The sequence below is a fragment of the Eleutherodactylus coqui genome, chromosome 2 (genome assembly GCF_035609145.1).
Source record: "Eleutherodactylus coqui strain aEleCoq1 chromosome 2, aEleCoq1.hap1, whole genome shotgun sequence".
Taxonomy (NCBI): domain Eukaryota; kingdom Metazoa; phylum Chordata; class Amphibia; order Anura; family Eleutherodactylidae; genus Eleutherodactylus; species Eleutherodactylus coqui.
This window is the reverse complement of record NC_089838.1, coordinates 212,007,753-212,029,056: the sequence shown is the minus strand read 5'-3', so window position 1 is coordinate 212,029,056 and position 21,304 is coordinate 212,007,753. Positions and strand designations below refer to the sequence as shown.

The following is a 21,304-nucleotide window of genomic DNA, read 5'->3' as shown; positions in this document are numbered from 1 at the left end:
GATTATAGAAATAAAATCACACAGATCTGATTTGTTGGCTCTCCCTTCCCACATCAGGTTTCTCTATGAACAGTCACCCCAGGTCAGACTCTTACTTGTGCTCTTCACCTGTATACTCACCATCACCAACGGGCTAAGAAGGGAGAACAGCATTAAGCAAACAATTTTGTAGAAACCAGTTTATTTCAAGGAAATGTACACATTTCTTAGGTCTTCCCCAACCCAATTTGGACACATTATATATGAAATGGGTGGAATGTGTAAGTCAGTATACTTAGTGCTCCAACAGTGTTGGGTAACATTTTGTTTTGGTCATTTTCAAATCACAGACGTCCTTGTATAGATGGCAAAGAGCTTTCTGCCCGCCACAGAACAAAGGCAACTGGTTAAATGTATCTTCAGGCTCCAATTGACCCAGTGATGGAAGAGCAGCTTCTGGTGGAGTTGGCACTATCGGTTTACTCTTTAGCAATTGCAAAAGGCTTCTCTACCTCAATTATTCCACAGTTTGAAATAACCACATCTTTAAGAGGTTTGTCTCGTGAATCTGTCTTGGTGGCTTCAATCTTTTTCACCACATCCTGCAATGAGACCACATGGGTTGTAGATAAATGGAGAGGAAATCATGCATACCAAGTACAAATGACTATCGATTTTTATTCCATATTTTGGGAAATGAATGAAAAACACAATTCTGTTTTTTATGGTACTGAAAATGTAGGTAAAACATGTTTTTAGTACAAGTCACTAAATGTGCAAATAGGTACAGTGGCCAACAGCCTCACAATCTTTCTGATAATGCTAGCAAGATCGTGTGGTCATTGTCTGCTGAAGATGGGTGCGGTTTAGGTCACACTGCAACTTCAGCCTCTACTCTAAAGCTTTTTTTTTTTTTTGCAATTTAAAAGGGTTTTTGTATTTTTTCTTTTTTAGTTCCATTAGGGGACCTGAACATGCGATTGCTCTTATAATACACTGCAATACAGAAGTATTGCAGTGTACTAGACCTATTAGGCCCAGACCCTCAAAGGACAGCGGCAGGTTGGGCGTTTTACGATGTTATTAAAAACCATTACACAGAAGACCTAATGTGAACTCCAGGAGGAGAGAAACCTCCTGTAGACTACTGATCCTCAGAATAAGTCATTAGTAGTTGATTGGTAGTGTCTGGCACTCTGGATCTCCACCAATCAACTGATTGAAGTGGATCCAGTTCTCTCAGGCCTGTGACATGTTCATCAGTCACATGGCCTGAGAACAGCTCAGTCCCATTCAAGAGAATGGGACTGAGCTGCAATACCAGGCATAACTGCTATACAATGTATGGTGCTGTGCCTGGTATGGACTGAAGTGGCCACGGCACTAACCTAAGACTACCGAAATTACCCACAAAACACACAAATTAATACACTATCCATTTTTTCTCAATCCATAAATAAAGTACATCACAGTTAGAGAGTGTGAAAACCTATACAATGATTCCTGAATAGTGATTGCTGTGAATATCACAATGGCCTAGTTTCAATTTGCAATAAAATGCATTATTGGATTAATATCTTACCTCTCCTTCCAGGATTTTACCAAATACCACATGTCTTCCATCCAGCCAACTAGTCTTAACCGTTGTAATGAAAAACTGAGAACCGTTTGTGTCCTTTCCAGCATTGGCCATGCTCACCCAGCCGGGACCATAGTGCTTCAGCTTGAAGTTTTCATCAGGGAATCTATCTCCATAAATGCTTTTTCCTAAATACAATGAGAAATGTTCTTTAGACTAAGCTGGTTTCTTTAACCCCTTCACTTCTGAGCCATTTTTCATAGTAACAGTGTATAGGGACTCCCATCCACAGGCGGTTTTCACCGCATATTACACATGTGATGCATGGCCACATAATACATGGTGAATGGAGTCAAAGAAAGTAAATGGACTTTCATTGATCCATGCACATGAGCGTGAAGACACAGCAAGTAGATACGTGCGAGAAATAGATCGCAGCATGCTCTATTTCTTGCCGTGACATGAACAGTCAGCCCTGCACTTTTGTAAGGGCAACGTATGCAAACGCTGTTCATACGCAATACATAGTGTATGGGCAGCGATTTCATACGCAACCCCGCAGTGTTTTACCAGTACACCTGAGGCCTAAGGCTGAAAAAGGACAAATCCATCCCGTTCAGCCTATTATCCCACAATGTTAATACAAACGAAGGTTAAAAAAAAAAGCCATAAGGTAAAGGCCAATTTTCCTCACTTTAGGGGGAAAATTTTTTTAAACGATTCCTTCCTGACTCGAATCTGGCAATCCTTCTGAAGTTCTCATTTTTGCCTTTTCCTCCTCACTTTAAATAAACAAACTTTTCTTGTTGACATACACAGGTTAGGGCAGACTCATACGAGCTTAATTTTAATGCGTATTACATGGTGAATGGAGTCAATGAAAGTACACTGACCCACTCACATTTTTTATTGCATACAATATGCACGTAAAAGAATGCAGCATATACTATTTTACTGTGTATTATGCTCGATTGAGCCCTATTCTTTATGGGTGCATAAGGGTCCATTTACACGGGACGAATGTCGGGCAAACAATGCCTGATACTTGTCCTCGCTCTGTGCCATCACACGGGAGCTAGTATTGCTGGCTCGCTCACAGAGCGGCCAGCAGGGGCAGTGCAGGAGACTTCTCTCGCTCCCCCGCCCCTCAGCATTCACTTAATACAGCGGCTGTTCAGTACTGAACGGCTGCTATTTAGACTGAACGATGGGCTCATCGTCCATCATTTATGCTGCATAAACGAAGAGCTTCATCACTCATCGTTCAGTGTAAATAGCGGCTGTTCAATAATAAAATTAACAGCCGCTGTATTAAGTGAATGGAGAGGGGCGGGGGAGCCAGAAGAGAGAAATCTCCTGCACTGCCCCCTCCCCCTGCTGACCGCTCCCTGAGTGAGCCAGTGATAGTAGCTCCCATGTGACAGCAGGGGAGCGAGGAAACACAAGGACGAGTGTTGGGCATCGTATGCCCGACATTCGTCCTGTGTAAATGGGCCTTAACACTGTACATATACAATTACAGAGCAGGAAATTAAAAAAAAAACACAAAAGTCACACTGCGCCTGACAGCATGGGTGAGATATGCTGCCATGTGAAGTGCAAAATCACTGCCCTGCGCAGCAATAGCCTGCTCACCGCCAGCTCCCCAAGCGGTTTTATGTATACGCTCGTGTGAGCAATATATGCGTGCAATATAGATGACATGTTAGCTTATTTATTTTGTGGAGCAGTGAATGTTTTCTGACGTGTTCAACATGCAGGACAAATAACATTTTAATAGATCAGACTTTTGCAGACGTGGTTCTGCTTCGCATTTTACAGAACAGGAAGGATCAGCATATTGTGAGACTCCGTTGTCAGAGAAAACTTCAAGATCGTTTTTATGCCACCATCTGTACTAAAACTAAACACCAAAAATTTATAAAAAAATATATTTAACATAAAAACTATGTAAATAAAAAAGGCCATTTTCTGGCAGCGCATTCCTTCTTAACTGATACTTTATGCCCTTCTTGCAAGCCAACACAAAGTCACTTTAGACTAAAAACTTAGTATATATTTTTATGTCATTTACTGACCTCCAGTACCATCGCCCCTTGTGAAATCGCCTCCCTGTATCATGAAGTCTTTGATTACACGGTGGAACTTGCTGCCCTTATAGCCAAACCCTTTCTAAAAAGGAGAGAAAAAAAAAAGACATCAGATTATTTGCAATTTTGTTTTAAGATGCAAAACATTAAGTTCAACTAAGAGAAGACAAGGATTAGACATGTTGGATTTCATAATGCTCTGCGCTTTGTTCTGAGGTGCCGAACAACTGCTCATTTCCCTCTGAATACCCGTGGCCAAGCTGAGCCTACATGTGTATGACGGGGGGGGGGGGGGGGGGGGGGGGTTAGAGACCTGTCAATCAAGCCAAGCTAGGGGAGGAGACCATTAGCTGCCGTGGGTTGGCAGGGTTTCGGACACATGTAGTTAAAGCAGAGCACATGTCATCAGCATAATGACCACAACATATTTTTAACCACTGGAAGACCTCTTAAGAGGATTCTTATTGGATGAATCTTGAAATCCATGAAGAAGTGATACATGAAATATAGTGGAAAATTGTTTAACTTTTTAATAAACTAAAAGTTTGCTGAAACTGGAATAACCTAACCGCAGCATCTAACATTTGCTATTAACCGTTTCCAATCCACTGTCTGACCTCTGAAGACATTGATTTAAGGCTATACAGCTCCGATGTTGGAAGACATCCGTCGGGGTTCTCTTACTGCATATTGCCAGCCTCTCTGCTGTCGGAGCCTATCCAACGTGTCACCTCATGCAGTACTGGCTTTAGCCAGCATATAGCGCCGTTGTATAACGGCAGAAAAAGCGTAAGCCCCCTGGGAAAACCAGGATACAAATTGGATTGGAAAGGGTTAACAGAGGAAGCATCAGCAGATAATAACAGCAAACAACTAACTTATCCTGGTAACAAATAACTGACTTGAGCTTACAGCTCCCCCCACTGCACAGTGGGACAGAGTAGCAAGGGGTCTTCCTCTGCCGCTAGCACTAGATGTCAGCAGAGTGGAGGCATACTTATATGTTGGCAATTAATTTCAGGACCCGCAGTCATTAAAGCATATTGGACTAGTGGGGGAAAAAATAAAATTCAACTTTATATTGTAATTTCATAGTCTACCAATATTTTTGGTTTTCCCTTCTGTGATACATTTAGGTTTTTACTTTAAGATCAAAAAAGAACCATTAATTTTTTGATTTGTTTGTGTTTTATTGAGAAACAGACAAAGTGAACAAAAATACCACTTTCCACAGTTCTTTTCCCTTGTGCTACATTAATTGATTTATACCACATACAAATAGGTTGAACCAAGATAGCATGTTGTCCCCTATCCATAACTTGCTATTAAGTAGGGAGTCTCACCTCCTCACTGCAGGCTTACTACACTCCCTGCAGTGAGGAGGAGACCGAATGGAGAACCAGTCAGACAAGCACGCTGACACTCCATTCACTTTCAATGGGACTACCAAGATAGCTGAGCATTTCCATCAGTCCCACTGAAATGAATTGAGCGCCAACCGTGTAAGCTTCACCAGCACCCCATTCATTCTGAAGTCATTGTGGGGGAAGAAAGGACTCCACAGGACATTGATGGGAAACAGATCAAATTTGCTGACAACACAGAGCTAGGAGAGATAGCTAACACTAGGGTAGAGAGATCTAGAAAAGCTTAAACAGTCGGCGGTGACTAACAGAATGGTATTTAACAAGGAGAAATGCAAAGTCCTACATCTGGGCAAGAAAAATGAAAAAAAGCACATACAGAATGGGAGGAATTGGGCTAAGCAGCACATGTGAAAAAGACTTGGGTATACTAATAGATCATAGACTGAACATGAGTCAGCAATGTGATGCAGCAGCCAAAAAGGCAAACACAATTCTGGGATGTATTAAAGGAGATGTCCCGCGCCGAAACGGGTTTTTTTTTTTTTTAAACCCCCCCCCCCGTTCGGCGCGAGACAACCCCGATGCAGGGGTTAAAAAAACCACCCGCACAGCGCTTACCTGAATCCCGGCGGTCCGGCGTCTTCATACTCACCTTCTGAAGATGGCCGCCGGGATCCTCTGCCTCCGTGGACCGCAGCTCTTCTGTGCGGTCCACTGCCGATTCCAGCCTCCTGATTGGCTGGAATCGGCACGTGACGGGGCGGAGCTACACGGAGCCCCATAGAGAAGAGGAGAAGACCCGGACTGCGCAAGCGCGGCTAATTTGGCCATCGGAGGCCAAAAATTAGTCGGCTCCATGGGAACGAGGACGCTAGCAACGGAGCAGGTAAGTATAAAACTTTTTATAACTTCTGTATGGCTCATAATTAATGCACAATGTACATTACAAAGTGCATTATTATGGCCATACAGAAGTGTATAGACCCACTTGCTGCCTCGGGACATCTCCTTTAAGAGAAGCATACAGTCTAGATCACGTAAGGTTATTATCCCCCTTTACTCTTCCTTAGTCAGACATCATCTGGAATACTGTGTCCCGTTCTGGGTACCCCACTTTAAAAAAAAGACATAGACAAACTGGAGCAAGTTCAGAGAAGAGTCACCAAAATGGTGAGCGGTCTGCAAATCATATCCTATGAGGAACGGTTAAAGGATCTGGGAATGTTAAGCTTACAAAAAAGAAGGCTGAGAGGAGACTTAATAGCTGTCTACAAATATCTGAAGGGCTGTCACAGTGCAGAGGGATCAGCCCTATTCTCATTTGTACAAGGAAAGACTAGAAGCAATGTTGTACAAGGAAAGACTAGAAGCAATGGGATGAAACTGAAAGGGAGAAGACACAGATTAGATATTAGAAAAATAACTTTCTGACAATGAGGGTGATCAATGAGTGGAACAGGTTACCACGGGAGGTGGCGAGTTCTCCTTCAATGGAAGTGTTCAAACAAAGGCTGGACAAATATCTGTCTGGGATGATTTAGTGAATCCTGCACTGAGCAGGGGGTTGGACCCGATGACCCTGGTGGTCCCTTCCAACTCTTTCATTCTATGATTCACAGTAACAGGAGGAGGGCGACACAGGACCCCTGTTCTCGAAATCAGTGGGTGTTCTCAGCAGTGAGCCCCACTGATCAGCAGGGTAACCCCTGTTGATAGGGGATACATGAAATCTTGGTACAAGTCCTTCGAATTTACCACATAAAATAATCCTCCTTTTTCCCCAGTGTAAAGACACCAGATGAATGCACTTTACTTGTTGACCAATTCCACCATAGCTGCTCAAAACCAAGATCTCCATTAGGCCAGGCTCACATGAGCATAATTTACCAGCGTATAACGCACATGATGTACACATGCATAATACGCGCTGAATGGAGTCAATGAAAGTAAATTGATTTTCATTGATCCAGTCACACTTGTGTATATACATACGTATAATAGGCGCATAAAACAAAACAAAAAAAACAAGAATGCAGCATGTTCTATTTTACAGCGTATTAAGCGTGATAGACCCCACTGTGCTCTATGGGAGCGCAATAAACACTGTACATACGCAATTAAATTGTGTATGTGCAGCCTTTATTATGCAACATCTATAGGAGTCATCCATGTAGATCCATAAAGCCTTGTGCAATTGTCAGCCGGCACAGAGGAGCAATGTGAAGTTGCCGGCAAAAGGAAAGTTTCTCTGCGCATGCGCCAGCTGACAATCGTGTGGGTCTGCTATGTCTGAAACAGGTTACTAGCAGAGTCAGACTGGAATGCCCACCGGACCGGTCTGCAGGTTATACATACAGCGCAGGAGAAGTTTGGACACATTACTCAGGTATGCTGCTATTATGAGACAAAACAAAAATTACTATATAGAACACAGTAATGTACACATTGCAGCGCTGCTCTTGGAGTCAATTACAAAAATCTGCTGACAGATTCCCTTTAAAATCGGGCAGGAGTAGAACATACTTGTTCTTGCATAAAATAAATGGATTAAACAGAAATTACAGAGACTTTGTCAGAATTTGCCAATGTGTATGGGGTCTCCCAACTCTCCCCTAATGGCAGATGTTGGCTGGAGATGAGAATTAAGCCATTGGATTTCAAAATGCCCAAACCTTTTGCTCTCAGGGACATAGGTCACCGTCAGGCAGCAGCTTTTTCCCCCTCACCTATTGAAAAAGTCTGTGTTCACCTATATCTGGAGAGATAGCTGTTGACTAAAAGGGTGTTTGGCCAACAGGTATCTCAAATGTATGGGCAGATTTAAACAAATCACGTTACTGTTTCATAGGTCCCCACCACTCCTTGTTTACAAAGTTATGACCAACAAAGCACACAACTTTAGATGACATATCACTGTTGTATTGTCAAAAACTAGCAGCAGAGGGAAACGGGAGAATTGCTAAGGCAAAGATATAGAAAACGGTTATTTAAAAATCTGTCTCGTAGACCCCCCCCCCTCCCATTTACAAAAGGAAAACCCCTTAAAATTAGCAATACCTTATCTAAGGTCAACGCAAACTTTGCACCAATTTAAACAAATTATTTAAATTTGCTGCTGCTGATCCATTTTATTACGTTCCCCTGCTTAGTTCTGCAGGAGTTTAGAGGTGTATATTTTTGTGAGCTTTATTTTAAACATGTTTTATGTAATGGGGGATCTGCCTGTAATGTCCATGACCAGGAGATGCAGAATGGATGCTACCAAGGATCTGCCTCTAGATTCTCTGCTGCAGAACTCACCTCTCCAGTTGCCAGTGCAACAAAGTTATCAACTGTCTTGGGAACAGTTTTGCCAAAGAGTCCGATCACTATACGTCCAGCCTGCTCCTCTCCAATGCTCATATCGAAGAACACCTTTAGAGAGAAGGTCAGAAACAAAGGTTAGCATCAGCAATCACATTCTCTTATCACATGGAGGCGTGCAAAGAAAACACTTCTAATAACTGTTCAGACTTGACATTTGCAGCCTAGGGCTCGGTGTACTCCTCGGTAGTGCTGGCGGCTCAACCCACTTAAGGCGATTCTTTACACGTACATAACTGTAGGACGCTTTATCTTTACAGCGATGGGATGAACACAACAGTGGATGATGAAGAGCTGTAACTCCCATCATACTCTTAATCCAGACTCCTCTGCAGCCCTAACCTTTAGGATTTGAAAGGGGCACGTTAATACTCGCCGCACAACTTAAGTCTTCTGTACTTCATAATCTACGAAAAAAAGGAGTCTGTAATTTCACCTGTTTATTCAAAACAAAAAGGAAACGGATAAAGATCAGACCGCGTCACCGGCTTATCCTCCCCCATTTACCAAAAAAGCATTTTGCCCTTTTCCAGGCATCACACCACTGATTATGCAACTCGTAAAAGTGAATATGTGTCAAAATACTGGAAATAGAGAATCCCTTTAAATAAGCCGTTTCTTCTTCTCGGCATAAACTAGCCATATACTTGAAATTTAAGCAGTCTATCGTTTTAGATCATGTGCAGCAGTCAAAGGGAACCAGTCATATCCCCACAGCACCATAAGCTAGGGAGCTGGGTGATGCATTTCTTATAGTGTCCCCCTCTTTAAATCGGTGCAGTACGAAAATCGGACTCTTTGGAGTCCAATGTGCATGATTTTTTAAACAGGTCTATGGGAGAGTGCATGCATGGGAAGCTGAAAACAGATTTATGTGCTGACACCAGTGCATTGTGGGAAAGTACTTAAAAAAAACCCCAACATCACCTGGCTCCCTGCTACGTCCAATAACATCACTACAACCTAGTTTGAGGCGCTGTGGGGACGTGATATGTTCCTTTAACCCCTTAAGGATGTGGAATTATTTTTCATTTAATGTACTGAAAAACTTTAAAAATTCTTAGTGGAGTGAAATGCAAAAGAAAACGAAATTCTGCCATCTTTGGGTGCGTCTTGTTTCTATGGTGTACACACTGCAACAAAAATGACATAACTTTATTCTATGGGTCAGTACGATTACAACAATACCAAATTTATAGGTTTTTTTGCTGTACTATTTTTTTTAGGTATTTAATTTTTTTAATTATTTTTTGCTACTATCTTCTGAGTGCAATAACTTTTTATTTTTCAGTCAACATAGTTATGCGAGGGCTCATTTTTGGCAGGATGTCCTGTAGTTTCTAGTGGTACCATTTTGGAGCACGTATGACTTTTTGATTGCTTTTCATTATATTTTTTCTTTGTAGACGGAGTGACCAAAAAAAAGAGCGCAATACTGGCACTATTTTTTTTCTGACGACGTTCACTGTGCGGGGTAAATAATGCATTCGTTTGATAGACTTTTACGGACACAGCAATATCAAATAGGTTTGTTTTATTATTTAATTCTTTTATTATAAACATGGCAAAAGGGTTTTTCTTTTAAACTTTTATTACGTTTTACTTAATAATTAGTAAAGCTTTTTTAAACTTAATTTTTACTTTTTCTTTAGTCTCCATAGGAGACAAGAACTTGTGATGCTTTGATCACTCCTGCAGTATGATATAATACCATAGTATTACATTATACCGAAATCTGACAGGCATGGCTTGATAGGCACTCTGCAATGGCAGCCCCGGGGCCTTTCAGAAGGCCCCTAGCTACCATGACAACCCATAATCTCACATGGGACCCCTAAACATCGGCCGGGGCATTTAAATGCCACTGTCAAAGTTAAAGGGTTAACAGCTCAGATGAGCAGCGCGGCTTATCAGAGCTGTTGAGGGCGGATGTAGGGTTGTGAGAAACAGCCGGCACCTGCAATGTATGGAGCAGGACTGACCCATGATCTCCCTTCATACATACCCTGAACATGCAGGACATCACTGTATGTCTGTGTCATTGAGGGGTTAACATAATGTGTATGGGCAGTTTTAATCATCATATAACAAATACGGCAGTTATGCAACTTGCCCAATATCACAAATATTCCGCCTCCGGCAGCACTGCATCACATATGACGGCTTACAAAGTGCAACTGGCATTCACAAAGGGCTGTGTGCTACAATTATGGCCCATTCCCCACAACTACCCAATATTGTGTGACTTTTTGCTCTTTTTTCGTCCTTTCCCAGAGTGGTGAGGAAGTGGGTGGGTTTAGCAGGAGACCCCAGACTCTTAGGACCATGTACAGTCTGAATACGCTACGGAGAGATACCTAAATGCTTCTGCAAGTTCTTCTAGAAAGCCAAAAGGCCAGGTCCTTGCATGACTAGCATGGAATACACACATATCATTGACATGAATGAAGCACCTGCATGCGTGTCCTCTACAGATCGGTGGGGGTCCCAGCAGTCAGACCCCCACAAATCATGAAGTTGCCACTTGATAGGGGATAATTTTAGATTTTGGTACAACCTCTTTACGTTGCTTTTGCAGATAGAGGGCGAAATGGTCATATATGACCTCACATTTTGAAAAGGCGGTGTCTGGTTTAGACAGCCCCCTTATCAGACTAAATCTAAACTGGGGAACAGCAGAGAGCCATGCAGAGAAGAGCTGCTGTTCTTTATAATTGGGCAGAGAGCTGATCTTAGAGTCCCATCTAATCCCAAACCTACCTGTACTTTCTCTCCAGAAGGGTCATCACTATTCTGATGTGTCTAGAACACAAAGGCCCATTCACATGCCTCCATGTTGTCCGTGCCTCCCATGGCTAGCACACGTCCCATAGCAGCCTACGAGGCTCATCTGATGAACCATTTTTCGCATGGTTTAATGGTCCATGTAAAAAAATAAAAATAAATAAATTGCTGGATGTCCTTTTCGTGTCCGTTATGATGATTGAGAATAGGACATGCGATGTGCAGGGTCAGTGGAGACTGTCAGCACACACACGGGTGTCCTTCTGCTGCCAGATGAGTTGGGTCCGAGTTTTTTAAGCAATTTTTGCATATGTAATAAGCAGTGAAGAGAACCCATTGTTTTTTTTCACGCAATGCGTAATTGCGTTAAACATATGCAGCATGACCTATTTTGGTGCACGTTACCCAGTGAATGGGTCAGCGCAAATAAGCAGTGAATATGCAGAAAATCTGCGTATTCACTGCATTTTTTCACAGCATGTCAATGGGCCTGTCTAGGTCCTTTACTGCATGCGCAAACAGCGTATTTGTGCACACAATGCAGGAATGGGCAAAATTCATGGACATTGTGCATATTTACACAACCAAAATGCGCTTATAGCCGTGTGAATGAGCCCCAAGAGTAAGTTCACTTGGCGGACTTTAGCAAGGATTTTTGCACACGATTCAACAAAAATAAATAAATAATAATCGCAGAATAAATCTGGCCTGAGCTGTAGATTTCTGCCGCCGCTATGCGAATGTATGACCACCGATCCACTTGTGGAATTAGTCCTGCTCAAAAGGCAAATTCATGCATGGAGTTGTTGATATGGAATCAGGGTTGAGTGAGAAGTTACTTGTTTCCCCACGCGGATCGGAAATGGGAATCGTATAGATCGAGGCTCGGATTCCCAATAAAAATAGGGATCTACTAGGGATTCACTACAGATACGATTTGGAATTGGTACGGATTCTGCACTAAATCCACAGTACAAACCTGCCATGTGAACAGAACCTTAGATTTTCTGTACTTACCTGCAGAAAGACATTCCCATTGATGCCCACCATGTATAACTGCATGAGCGATGCCAGATACAAGACAAGTGTTCTCTCTAAGACTCCTTCAGAGCAGCCACAACCCGCTGTGCTTTTGTGACAAAATCTACCAAGAATATGTATGAAAACCCACCTGTTACAGGTGTGCTTGCTGGGGAAATCACTTGCTAGCAGCACTATTCACATGTCAGAGGTCAAACGTTTTGATCAATGCAGGTCCCGCTGATGAGATGCCTGCTGATTGCCATCTCCTCTCGGCAGCTGAAGATGGACCAACATCTTCTATTGATAGCTGTGTCCGTCTTCAGCTGCCAAGAGGAGCCAACTGGTAGCGGAGACAGATAAGTGGCACAGCGCTGGGGTGGGGTGGGCGCTGCAGCCCCTTCATCCTAGCAATCAGCAGGGGTCTCACTTTCCATAGCCTCACTGGTCCAACACGTCACAAGTGCAGTCCCTCTATGAGCCCCGTGTGGCCGCACCCTCAGGCACATTCTTAAGCAGTGGAACTCTGGCTGAAATTTTTGTGAACGAGAATCTCTTCCGCCTCGTTCACACAACCCAAAATCTACATCGGAAAAATTTGGCGCAGAACCTCACGTCTACCGCAGATCTGCATTTCAAGATCGAAACAAGGAATCCGCAGCAAGAATCTTTTTTTTAAAGACAACATAGATTTCAAGACCGCGAGGGGAAAAATCTGTCCGGTATGAACGACCGCGGGAATTCCCGTTGAATTGAGCAGAATGTCAAATTGATGCAGAATTCAGCAGGGAATCAGAGCAACAAAATCAGTGCGGATGAGGACCTGGGCCCAATGTCCACGGGCGGATTTGATTTGCAGAATCTGCACGGAAGATCCGCAATTCAAAGTGCCCATCAGGAAGCAGTGGAATTCGCAACTGAATTTAGGCATGCCGATTTGATGACTATTTGATGCGGAGAACAAATCCCAGCATGCTCCATTTCAGTGTGGATTCCGTGCAGACGGGCTCAATAGAAGTCAGTGGGTGCGGAAGATCCGCAGTGCATCCGCAAATACAATTGCAGATGCACTGCAGATTTGATGGTTAAAATCAATTAGGCTCCCTGTCCACGGACGTGATTTCGCCAGCAATAAATCGCCGGCGAGTCACGCTGCCTGAAGCTTTCCATAGCATTGCTATGCAAAAGCGCCGGCCCCGTGTCCACGAGCGGAGAATCATTGCGATTCTCCGCGGTCAGCCTATCTGTCAGATAGGCTGACCGGCGGTGATTGGTGTAGCGGCTCCCGCGGCAGAGATCCACCGCGGGACTTCGCAACTCCCTTGGACAGGGGGCCTAAGAGAGCTGGGGAAAAAGCTGGGGTTGCAGTTTTTAAACACGCGGATGATGCGCAGTGTCTGCGGAAAGCCACATACGGAATCCGATCCGCCTGTGGACATGAGGCCTTAGGACCTCCCCTGCAGGGTGGAATCATCTGCAGGATCTACATTTCGTTACATTGTACTGTGGAACGTTCAGCAGAATGTCTAGGGGAATTCCATCTCCTGCAGGTCTGAGATCCGCAGCCGTCTAGAGCGGAGTCTGGCGGCTTCCGCAGCTGCGGGCGGATCTCTAGGGGAATCTAGAAATGTGTGCAACACATCCGCCGCTGCCCAGGAGGCGCTGTCACGACTGCGGGACGTATCGCAGCGGCCGCCGCCGTACTGCAGCCACGTCGCGGCTTCTCCCGTCCCCCCTCTTACCTTGTGGGTGACCTTGGGTCCCTTCTTCTTCTCGTCAGCCTCGGAGTTCCCGGGGAAGAGCAGGAAGATGACGGAGCCCGCGATGAGGGCAGCGGCGAACAGCAGCTTCATGTTTCTCTCCAGCAGCCGAAGCATCAAAGAAGAACGCGGCCTCTGCGAGAGAGAAAAAGAGCATCCGGACCGAGTGACGTCACCGCGGCCAGGACATTCCATAGAGCGCGCGGGGGGAGTGGGGATTCAGCCTGCATTATTGATAGATTTAAACCAGGACCGTACCATACATGTGTCTCCCCCACTTCGGAGTGTGCCACGTTACGATTTTATAATTGGATGTTAAACCAGCCAATCGGAGGCGGCCATGCCAGACAGCTGAGCCAATAGTGGTGATCTCCGTAGTGGAGTGACGCCCAGAGGCCGGGTGCTGTGCTGTATTGTGTAGCCGCAGGTGGTGATGCTTCTGGGTTTCCTATAGTGCTGCTCCTTTATCCCGCTGCCGCATGTACAGTTACGTGTTAATCCAGCTCTTCTACAGCTGGACGCCTCAAACAAAAAACACCATAATTTTACAAATAGCAAAACTGCACTAAATGCTAAAAATCAGTGACTGCGGCCGCCTTGGCATCTGCGGTGGAACCTCCGGTTGGACGTCACAGATCCCACACAAAATACCAGAATACATGCATGCAGGGCTTTTTCTTCCGGTAAAATGCCAGTCAGCTGCGCGAGAGCCAAACCTCGCATTGTAGTCGGTGGGTCCATTCAGTGCTGTTCGGGTCGGTCATAAGACAGATCCGTTCTGCCAGAGGATTCCCCTTTCCTGCTCCCCGAATGGAGCACGAAGATGCAACCCCCGCCGCCAATGTGACAGGGTGCACAGGGGAGCACAATGGTGGTCCCAGTAACTCAGACTGACATCGCACTCATATGCTTGCGGTTTTCTATGCGAGTGCACTGTGTTTAGCGTGGAAAGATCACATCATAGTAGATAGGATTTTCACACGCTGCAAAATCATGTTTCAATAGGAAAAATACAAATTCCACTCGCCTGAAAATCACATCTACATGTGAGCAGGAGTTTTCTTTTAGTCAAATAGAAAATAATGGGTGAGATCACTCAAAAAAGGACACTTAACGTTTTTAGATCTTATATTCACTACTGGGGCGATTGAGATCAATTAGGGATTTTGCCATGCGAGTTCTGTACATATTGCAATCAGACAGAACTCACTCTGGAAAATCGTTTGTGTGAATGCACCATAGAGCCAGTTTCACACGTCAAAAAAACACGTACGAGATGGGTGTTGTGGGGCACAGAAATAAGAACCCCATTACAAATAGTCCCCTACTTGTGAACGTTCAAATTACGGACATTGCAAGATGTCCTGCAGTATGATGTAATGCTATGGTATTACACCATACTGGGCAGCGACCGGACAGGCAGACTCTCAAGTCATGCCATAGGCACGGCTTGATAGGCAGTGTGCAGAGACAGCTCTGGGGCCTTTCAGAAGGCCCCCGGCTGCCATAACAACCGCACGGCCTCCCGTGGTCTAATCGCAGGAGGCCGTACGGGACCCACTAACATCAGGTGCAGGCTGTTTCTTATAGCTGGCACCCGGCTGCAGCAGTTCTGACAAGCAGTGGAATGGGTTGTCGGAACTGCTGCCGCTGGGTGCAGACGGGTTTCAGCTGTAAGAATGAGCCTGCACCCGATATTGTATGGAGGGGGATCCACCCGCGATCCCCCTCCATACAACCACTTGTTCAGACATACAAACAAAATGTACTTACGAACAGCTTCCTGGCACGGAGCCTGTTCGTAAGTATGGGGCTATCTGTATTTTGAATGGAGTCATATACATGAGTGATGTTTTCCCTTTAGTACGCCTTTATATTTAGAACCTTCAATAAGGCTACCAGGATATAAGTTCTCTCATGTGTCCAGATAAATTAATGATAATCATCAGAGAAAGAACAAGAGACATCAACTTTGTGAAGTCGGCACTGCGCTCTTTCTAACAAGCCCAGACCCTTGAGCTCTATTTACCGTGGAAAGCAGGACAAATGATGCCCGAAACTCGTCCATGTGTGTCTGCGCTCCCGTGCTCATCATGCAGTTTAAACAGCCGCCCTTCAACAGCGAACGACCGCTGTGCATCTCAATGGAGAGGGGCGGGGGAGCAAGAGGAGAGAAATCTCTGGCACTGCCCTGCCCCCCCTGCTGGCCGCTCCATGTGCGAGCTCCCGTTCAGGAGCATGGAAGCGTGGAGACACAGGGACGAGTGTTGGGCATCGTTTGCCCGACACACGTCCAGTGTAAATGGGCCTTTACACTAATAAGAATACAGGAATGCAAATACATTAGAACACTATTAGTTTGTATTCACATATTCCATTCAAAAAGTGTTATTTGACCATGATGTGTGAAAATAGCATTAATGTGAGGCACTTGAGGCTACCAATTTAATGTCATTTGCTAATCTCACATTAAGGCCAGCTTTAGACTAGTGTATTTTAACAGGTCTGTTCGTGGGGTGTATTATGGATGATTGTATTAGAAAATTTTGCAGCTCTATTTAGTAACACAGCAGGTAACACCATCTTCACAGATGCATTCCTTGCGGCAGGCAGGCACATTGACATTACATTATCACATCTGCTTACACTAGAGACCTGCCCTTGTGGTCTACCAGGGTGAGCAATAGAGTCATGTAGCTTATCAACTTTATCCAGCAAGCATTCACAACAAAAGCAGTGGTACTGTGAGATGTTTCCACTGAAATAGAAGCAGTAACTGAAGCTCGCCGTCCACGAGGTCACCAGCAATCCACAGAACAATCCAACGATTCCTCTGGGAAATAAAGTTGCAAGTAACCTAGTAAAAATCACAAGCAATCAAACTGTTACATTCCATGCAATGGCCACGGGATTCTTGCAAGTTTGTTCCCAGCCAACCAGTACCCTTCTCTGTACTGATGGAGAGCAAAAGGACATTAACAGGTTGCGTACGGATGGGACTCTTTCTGCTCTGGTTTGGCAAATTTTATTCAATTAAGCACAGTCTGAAAATATGTCTCCATCCGCCCACTGGGTCCTGTGAAAGCATTAAGATGATCTAACTTACACTTGTGATTCAACGGTAATGCAATTAAGTCCAAAGCTTGTAGAAGTAGTGTGTCCTTGTATGGGTCCTGGAGACCATATTTAGTTGTATCCGCTTCCATTATATATCAAATGTAGAAAATCTATGGACACGTCACTTTATGTATTCAGCAGCACTAAACTTTCAGAATGAGTCGCTACTTTTAAGGTGTTGTCTGCCGCGAGTGGACTCTAACACTGAGCTGGTCCCTGAGAAAGAGGGCAGTGGGGACTTCACACAGTTGATGTCTCTTGTTCTTTCTCCGATGATGATTGCTAATTAATTTGAACATATGAGCGAACTCAGATCCCGGTAGCCGTACTGCCGATTCTAAATTTAAAAGAGCACGCCAACAGTTTTTTTTGGTGGAGAATGTGGGCAGACTAAGAAGTCCAATAAATTGCCAAATACAGACGGAGACTAAACACCAATGAATTAAAAGCCGCGTTAAGTAACAACCTCTGTTTGTTACAGCTATTTACTGCTGCTTTTAACCTCTGTCCTGGTGCAAACCACAGGCTCGACATTCTGCCCAAGTGATTTCTCTCATGTATGAATCGAAGGTCTTGTTCATATTGTTTTGAGTGTATATGTTCTATTAAGGTAGAGACTGTAAGAGATTCTTGTAGGTGTTTATAACACGCCATGTGTTTCAGATTCACAGACGCACAAAAGAATTTAGGACCTACAATTGCCACACTGTTCCCTTCTCTAAGACAACAGACACTGCGTTGGGTCTCATGCACATGGCCGTGTTGGACTCTGCCAGCGAATATCGCAGTGGAGTCCGACACGGCGCCCCACAAAGACCTCATACTCACTTCTTTGGATCTGCTGCGCCGGCGCGTCATGCACTGCGCATGTGCGCCGGCGCAGCAGATCCGAAGAAGTGGTGGTGACGCGGAATCACGCGATACTTCCACTGTGCTTACAGCAGAAGTACCGTGTGATGGAAGGCTTCCATTGACTACAAGGGAAGCCAGCCACGCGTTTTTCCGCGGCAAATGGAATTCCCCAGCGTTAAAGAAATTGTTGCATGTTTTGTGGTAGAATTCCGCAGCGTGAACATTGCAAGGCAAAAAGCTATTAGGTTTAATAGAACATAATAGCTGTGGAATAGCGCAGCGGATTTGCACTGCGTGAAATGCGGCAGAAATCCATCCGTGGGCATTAGCCCTTAAAAGGTTTCAGTCTCATACAAGTAACCTTGAATTTATTCGGTTTAAGGGCTACCTGATTGCCAGACTGCTGTAACCGGAGTCTGGGACTTCAGACTCACAGATTAAATGACTTCAGGGAAGTTTACTTAAATTGTATTACATTTTCAATCTGGGTAACAAACATGAGTGTTTAAAAAGTTTATATTGAATACATGCCAATAAGATTATTTATACGTACTACACATCACATTAGGTGAAAGTAACAAACACTACTTGCTTGGATTGAATGTCTGGTAAATTGTAAAGACCCATTTCATGCTTTTCAAGGATAATGTATACACGCGATTACCAAAGTAATTTATTCTAACTGTAAAATATATCTTTCATTTTGAAGGTCATAAGCCATAGGTAAGTGGTTTATTGTGTACATCTATACGTTGGCCCCTTTCTTGTATTAGTGCCATAGTTGCTGTTGCATCTCTCACAGGCGACGTCAGATATAATCCTGGAATATGATTTAATTAGACTGGTCCTTAATGGAGTTCAGGAAATTCTTCAGCAGACCCGAACTAAGTACCTTTCTGCTGCCATACTCACTAAATACAAGGGTGCGGCTCACCTAATCTCAACATTAGGAAATAATCTGTGTTGAACCCACCTATATGGGTCCATGAGGAAGGGGGAGGGAAGCCAGGAGTAAGCATAAAGACCACAACTGCATCTAAGACTCTAAAAATCGCACCAAATCGCTAAAACCGCCACCTGGCTTCCACTACAAACAACAGCCTTGATATTTCTCATACTGCACTACATCAGGAAGGAGAAGACAAAGACCCATATTCTCTAACAGCAATCGCAACTATACACCCGTTCGGACCCTACAGCCAAAACATCTAAAACCTATAAGGAAAGCATCAATTTGCTAGTATAGTCAACTAACCCACCTCACACGCCAAAGTCCCCGACACCGCTTATGTCATACTACGGCCGAGGAGGAGAAGACAAAGACCTTTACCCTTTAATTGCTACTAGAACCGTACAAACCGGGAAAAGACAAAGATCCCTACTTCCTTATAGTTGACTTAATATCCTCCACCATGAGCACTCGGGCTAAAAGCGGGTCGGCAACTGATAAGCTGAAAGAATACACCCGCACTGAGACCCCCGAGCATACCCCAAGAGCGACACGACCCGCTCAGATGAGAGAGCCCGATGACGAAACGGGACACCCCTCAGAACCGACCATGCGACAAATCCTAGACGCAATAAACATCTGCAAATCTTCGCTTACCAACAAAATAGAAGAAATAAAATCTGATGTCTCCCTGCTACGGCAAGACCTACAGGGCATGCGAGGTAAAATACAGGAGATGGAAGACCGCATATCCAACGCAGAAGACTCCCTACACCCGCTTTCCGCGGCCGTCAAAAAAGCCACACGAGCCACAGAATTCTGCCAGTCCAAAATGGACGACTTGGAAAACCGGTCACGCCGCAATAATCTCCGTATAATAGGCCTACCCGAAAGATCAGAAGGACCCCATCCAGAAACATTCACTGAAAACCTGCTAAAAACCCTATTGGGCGACGACACCTTTTCCGCTCACCTTACAGTGGAAAGAGCCCACCGGGTCCCAGCAAAACCGCCACAACCGGGAGCCCCCCCCCCCCGCGTCCATTCCTAGCAAGGATCTTAAACTGCAGAGATAGAGATACCGCACTGCGCCAAGCTAGGCTGAAGGGTCCATTAAAATACAATAATGCAACAATCTCTATATTCCCGGACTTCTCCGCTGAATTACAAAAACAAAGAGCCACCTTCACAGAAGCAAAAAGAAAACTCAAGGGACGAAACATCCCATACTCAATGGCATATCCAGCCCGCCTGCGCATCGTAACTCAAGGAAAAGTGATCTTCCTCCAATCCCCCGCTGAGGCTATGGAATGGCTGGATATGCACCCAGAGCCATCGAAGGACAATTGACCCTGCCGCATTTATAGAAGGACTTGAGCCTAGTTATAATCCAAGCAGCTGATAACCCCCTGACTTATAGATGGTGAAATGCAGGACCAAGGCATTTCCAAACCGCCTCTGGGACCTAGCGAATAGATACCAACCTCTATAGGCCACAGGGATACTTCTTTCTTCCCCCCCCCCCCCCCCAACAATATAACATCTGCTACTTCTAAATAGATTGTAGATAAACTGTTTTGTAAATTTTCCATATATTGGTTTTGACATCTACGCTGAAATTTAAGCGGGATGCCAAAAGTTAAAAGTTTAAACTGTTGTTCACTGCTCTGTATTAATATTTTTTGCAGGTCTGCGCTAACACAACTCTTTCCCCCATACATGCCAACAACCTTTCCCCCTCCCCATTCTATGGGTATAGATGTAACACTTATAGAACCTGCCCGCGTAATCAGATATGTCCCTAAAATGCCTTAGTTGGAACGTCCGGGGCCTGGGAACTGCACTTAAACGAAGGGCAGTTTTTTCATACATCAAGCAAATCAATCCACATATTGTAAGCTTACAAGAGACCCACCTCACTAAAGAAAGGGCTGATACCCTGGCGAAACCATGGGTACAGTGGATAGCCCACTCCTTTCACACCTCCTTTTCCAGAGGTGTCTCTGTCCTCGTACATAGGTCGCTACGCTGGAACCCTATTAATGTCCGTAGAGATCCCGAGGGGAGATTCATATTTATATATGGCGAAATAGATTCCAAACCCTATGTGATCCTGTCTATTTACAACCCCCCACACAGCAACCTCCATCTTCTCCAAACCGCTATAACATACGCACATCAATACCCACTGGCAGGGGTAATATGTATGGGCGACTTCAATAAGGTAATGGACCCCAACATAGACAGATTTCACACACCTCCCAACATAGCCCCAACTCCAAGCTCCTCCCTGAAGCAATTAATCGAAAGTGTTGGCTGGATCGACCTTTGGCGGTACCAACACAACGATACACGGGAGTTTACTTGTCATTCCCCGGGCTATAACGCGCTGACGAGGATAGATTATGTATTCAGCTCCGCGGAACTAGCATTGTCCCTCTCTA

General features: G+C 44.6%; 1 protein-coding gene across 1 annotated transcript; it reads right to left on the bottom strand.

Moving 5' to 3' along the window:
* Nucleotides 1-164: 164 nt before the first annotated feature.
* On the bottom strand, nucleotides 165-14,116 carry PPIB (peptidylprolyl isomerase B). The gene is made up of 5 exons (XM_066592432.1): nucleotides 13,925-14,116; nucleotides 8,316-8,429; nucleotides 3,637-3,730; nucleotides 1,562-1,746; nucleotides 165-581 (listed from the first exon to the last, which is right to left on the bottom strand). The coding sequence occupies exons 1-5, from the start codon at nucleotides 14,057-14,059 to the stop codon at nucleotides 459-461; spliced, it is 651 nt and encodes a 216-aa protein (XP_066448529.1). The 5' UTR covers nucleotides 14,060-14,116; the 3' UTR covers nucleotides 165-458.
* Nucleotides 14,117-21,304: the final 7,188 nt, after the last annotated feature.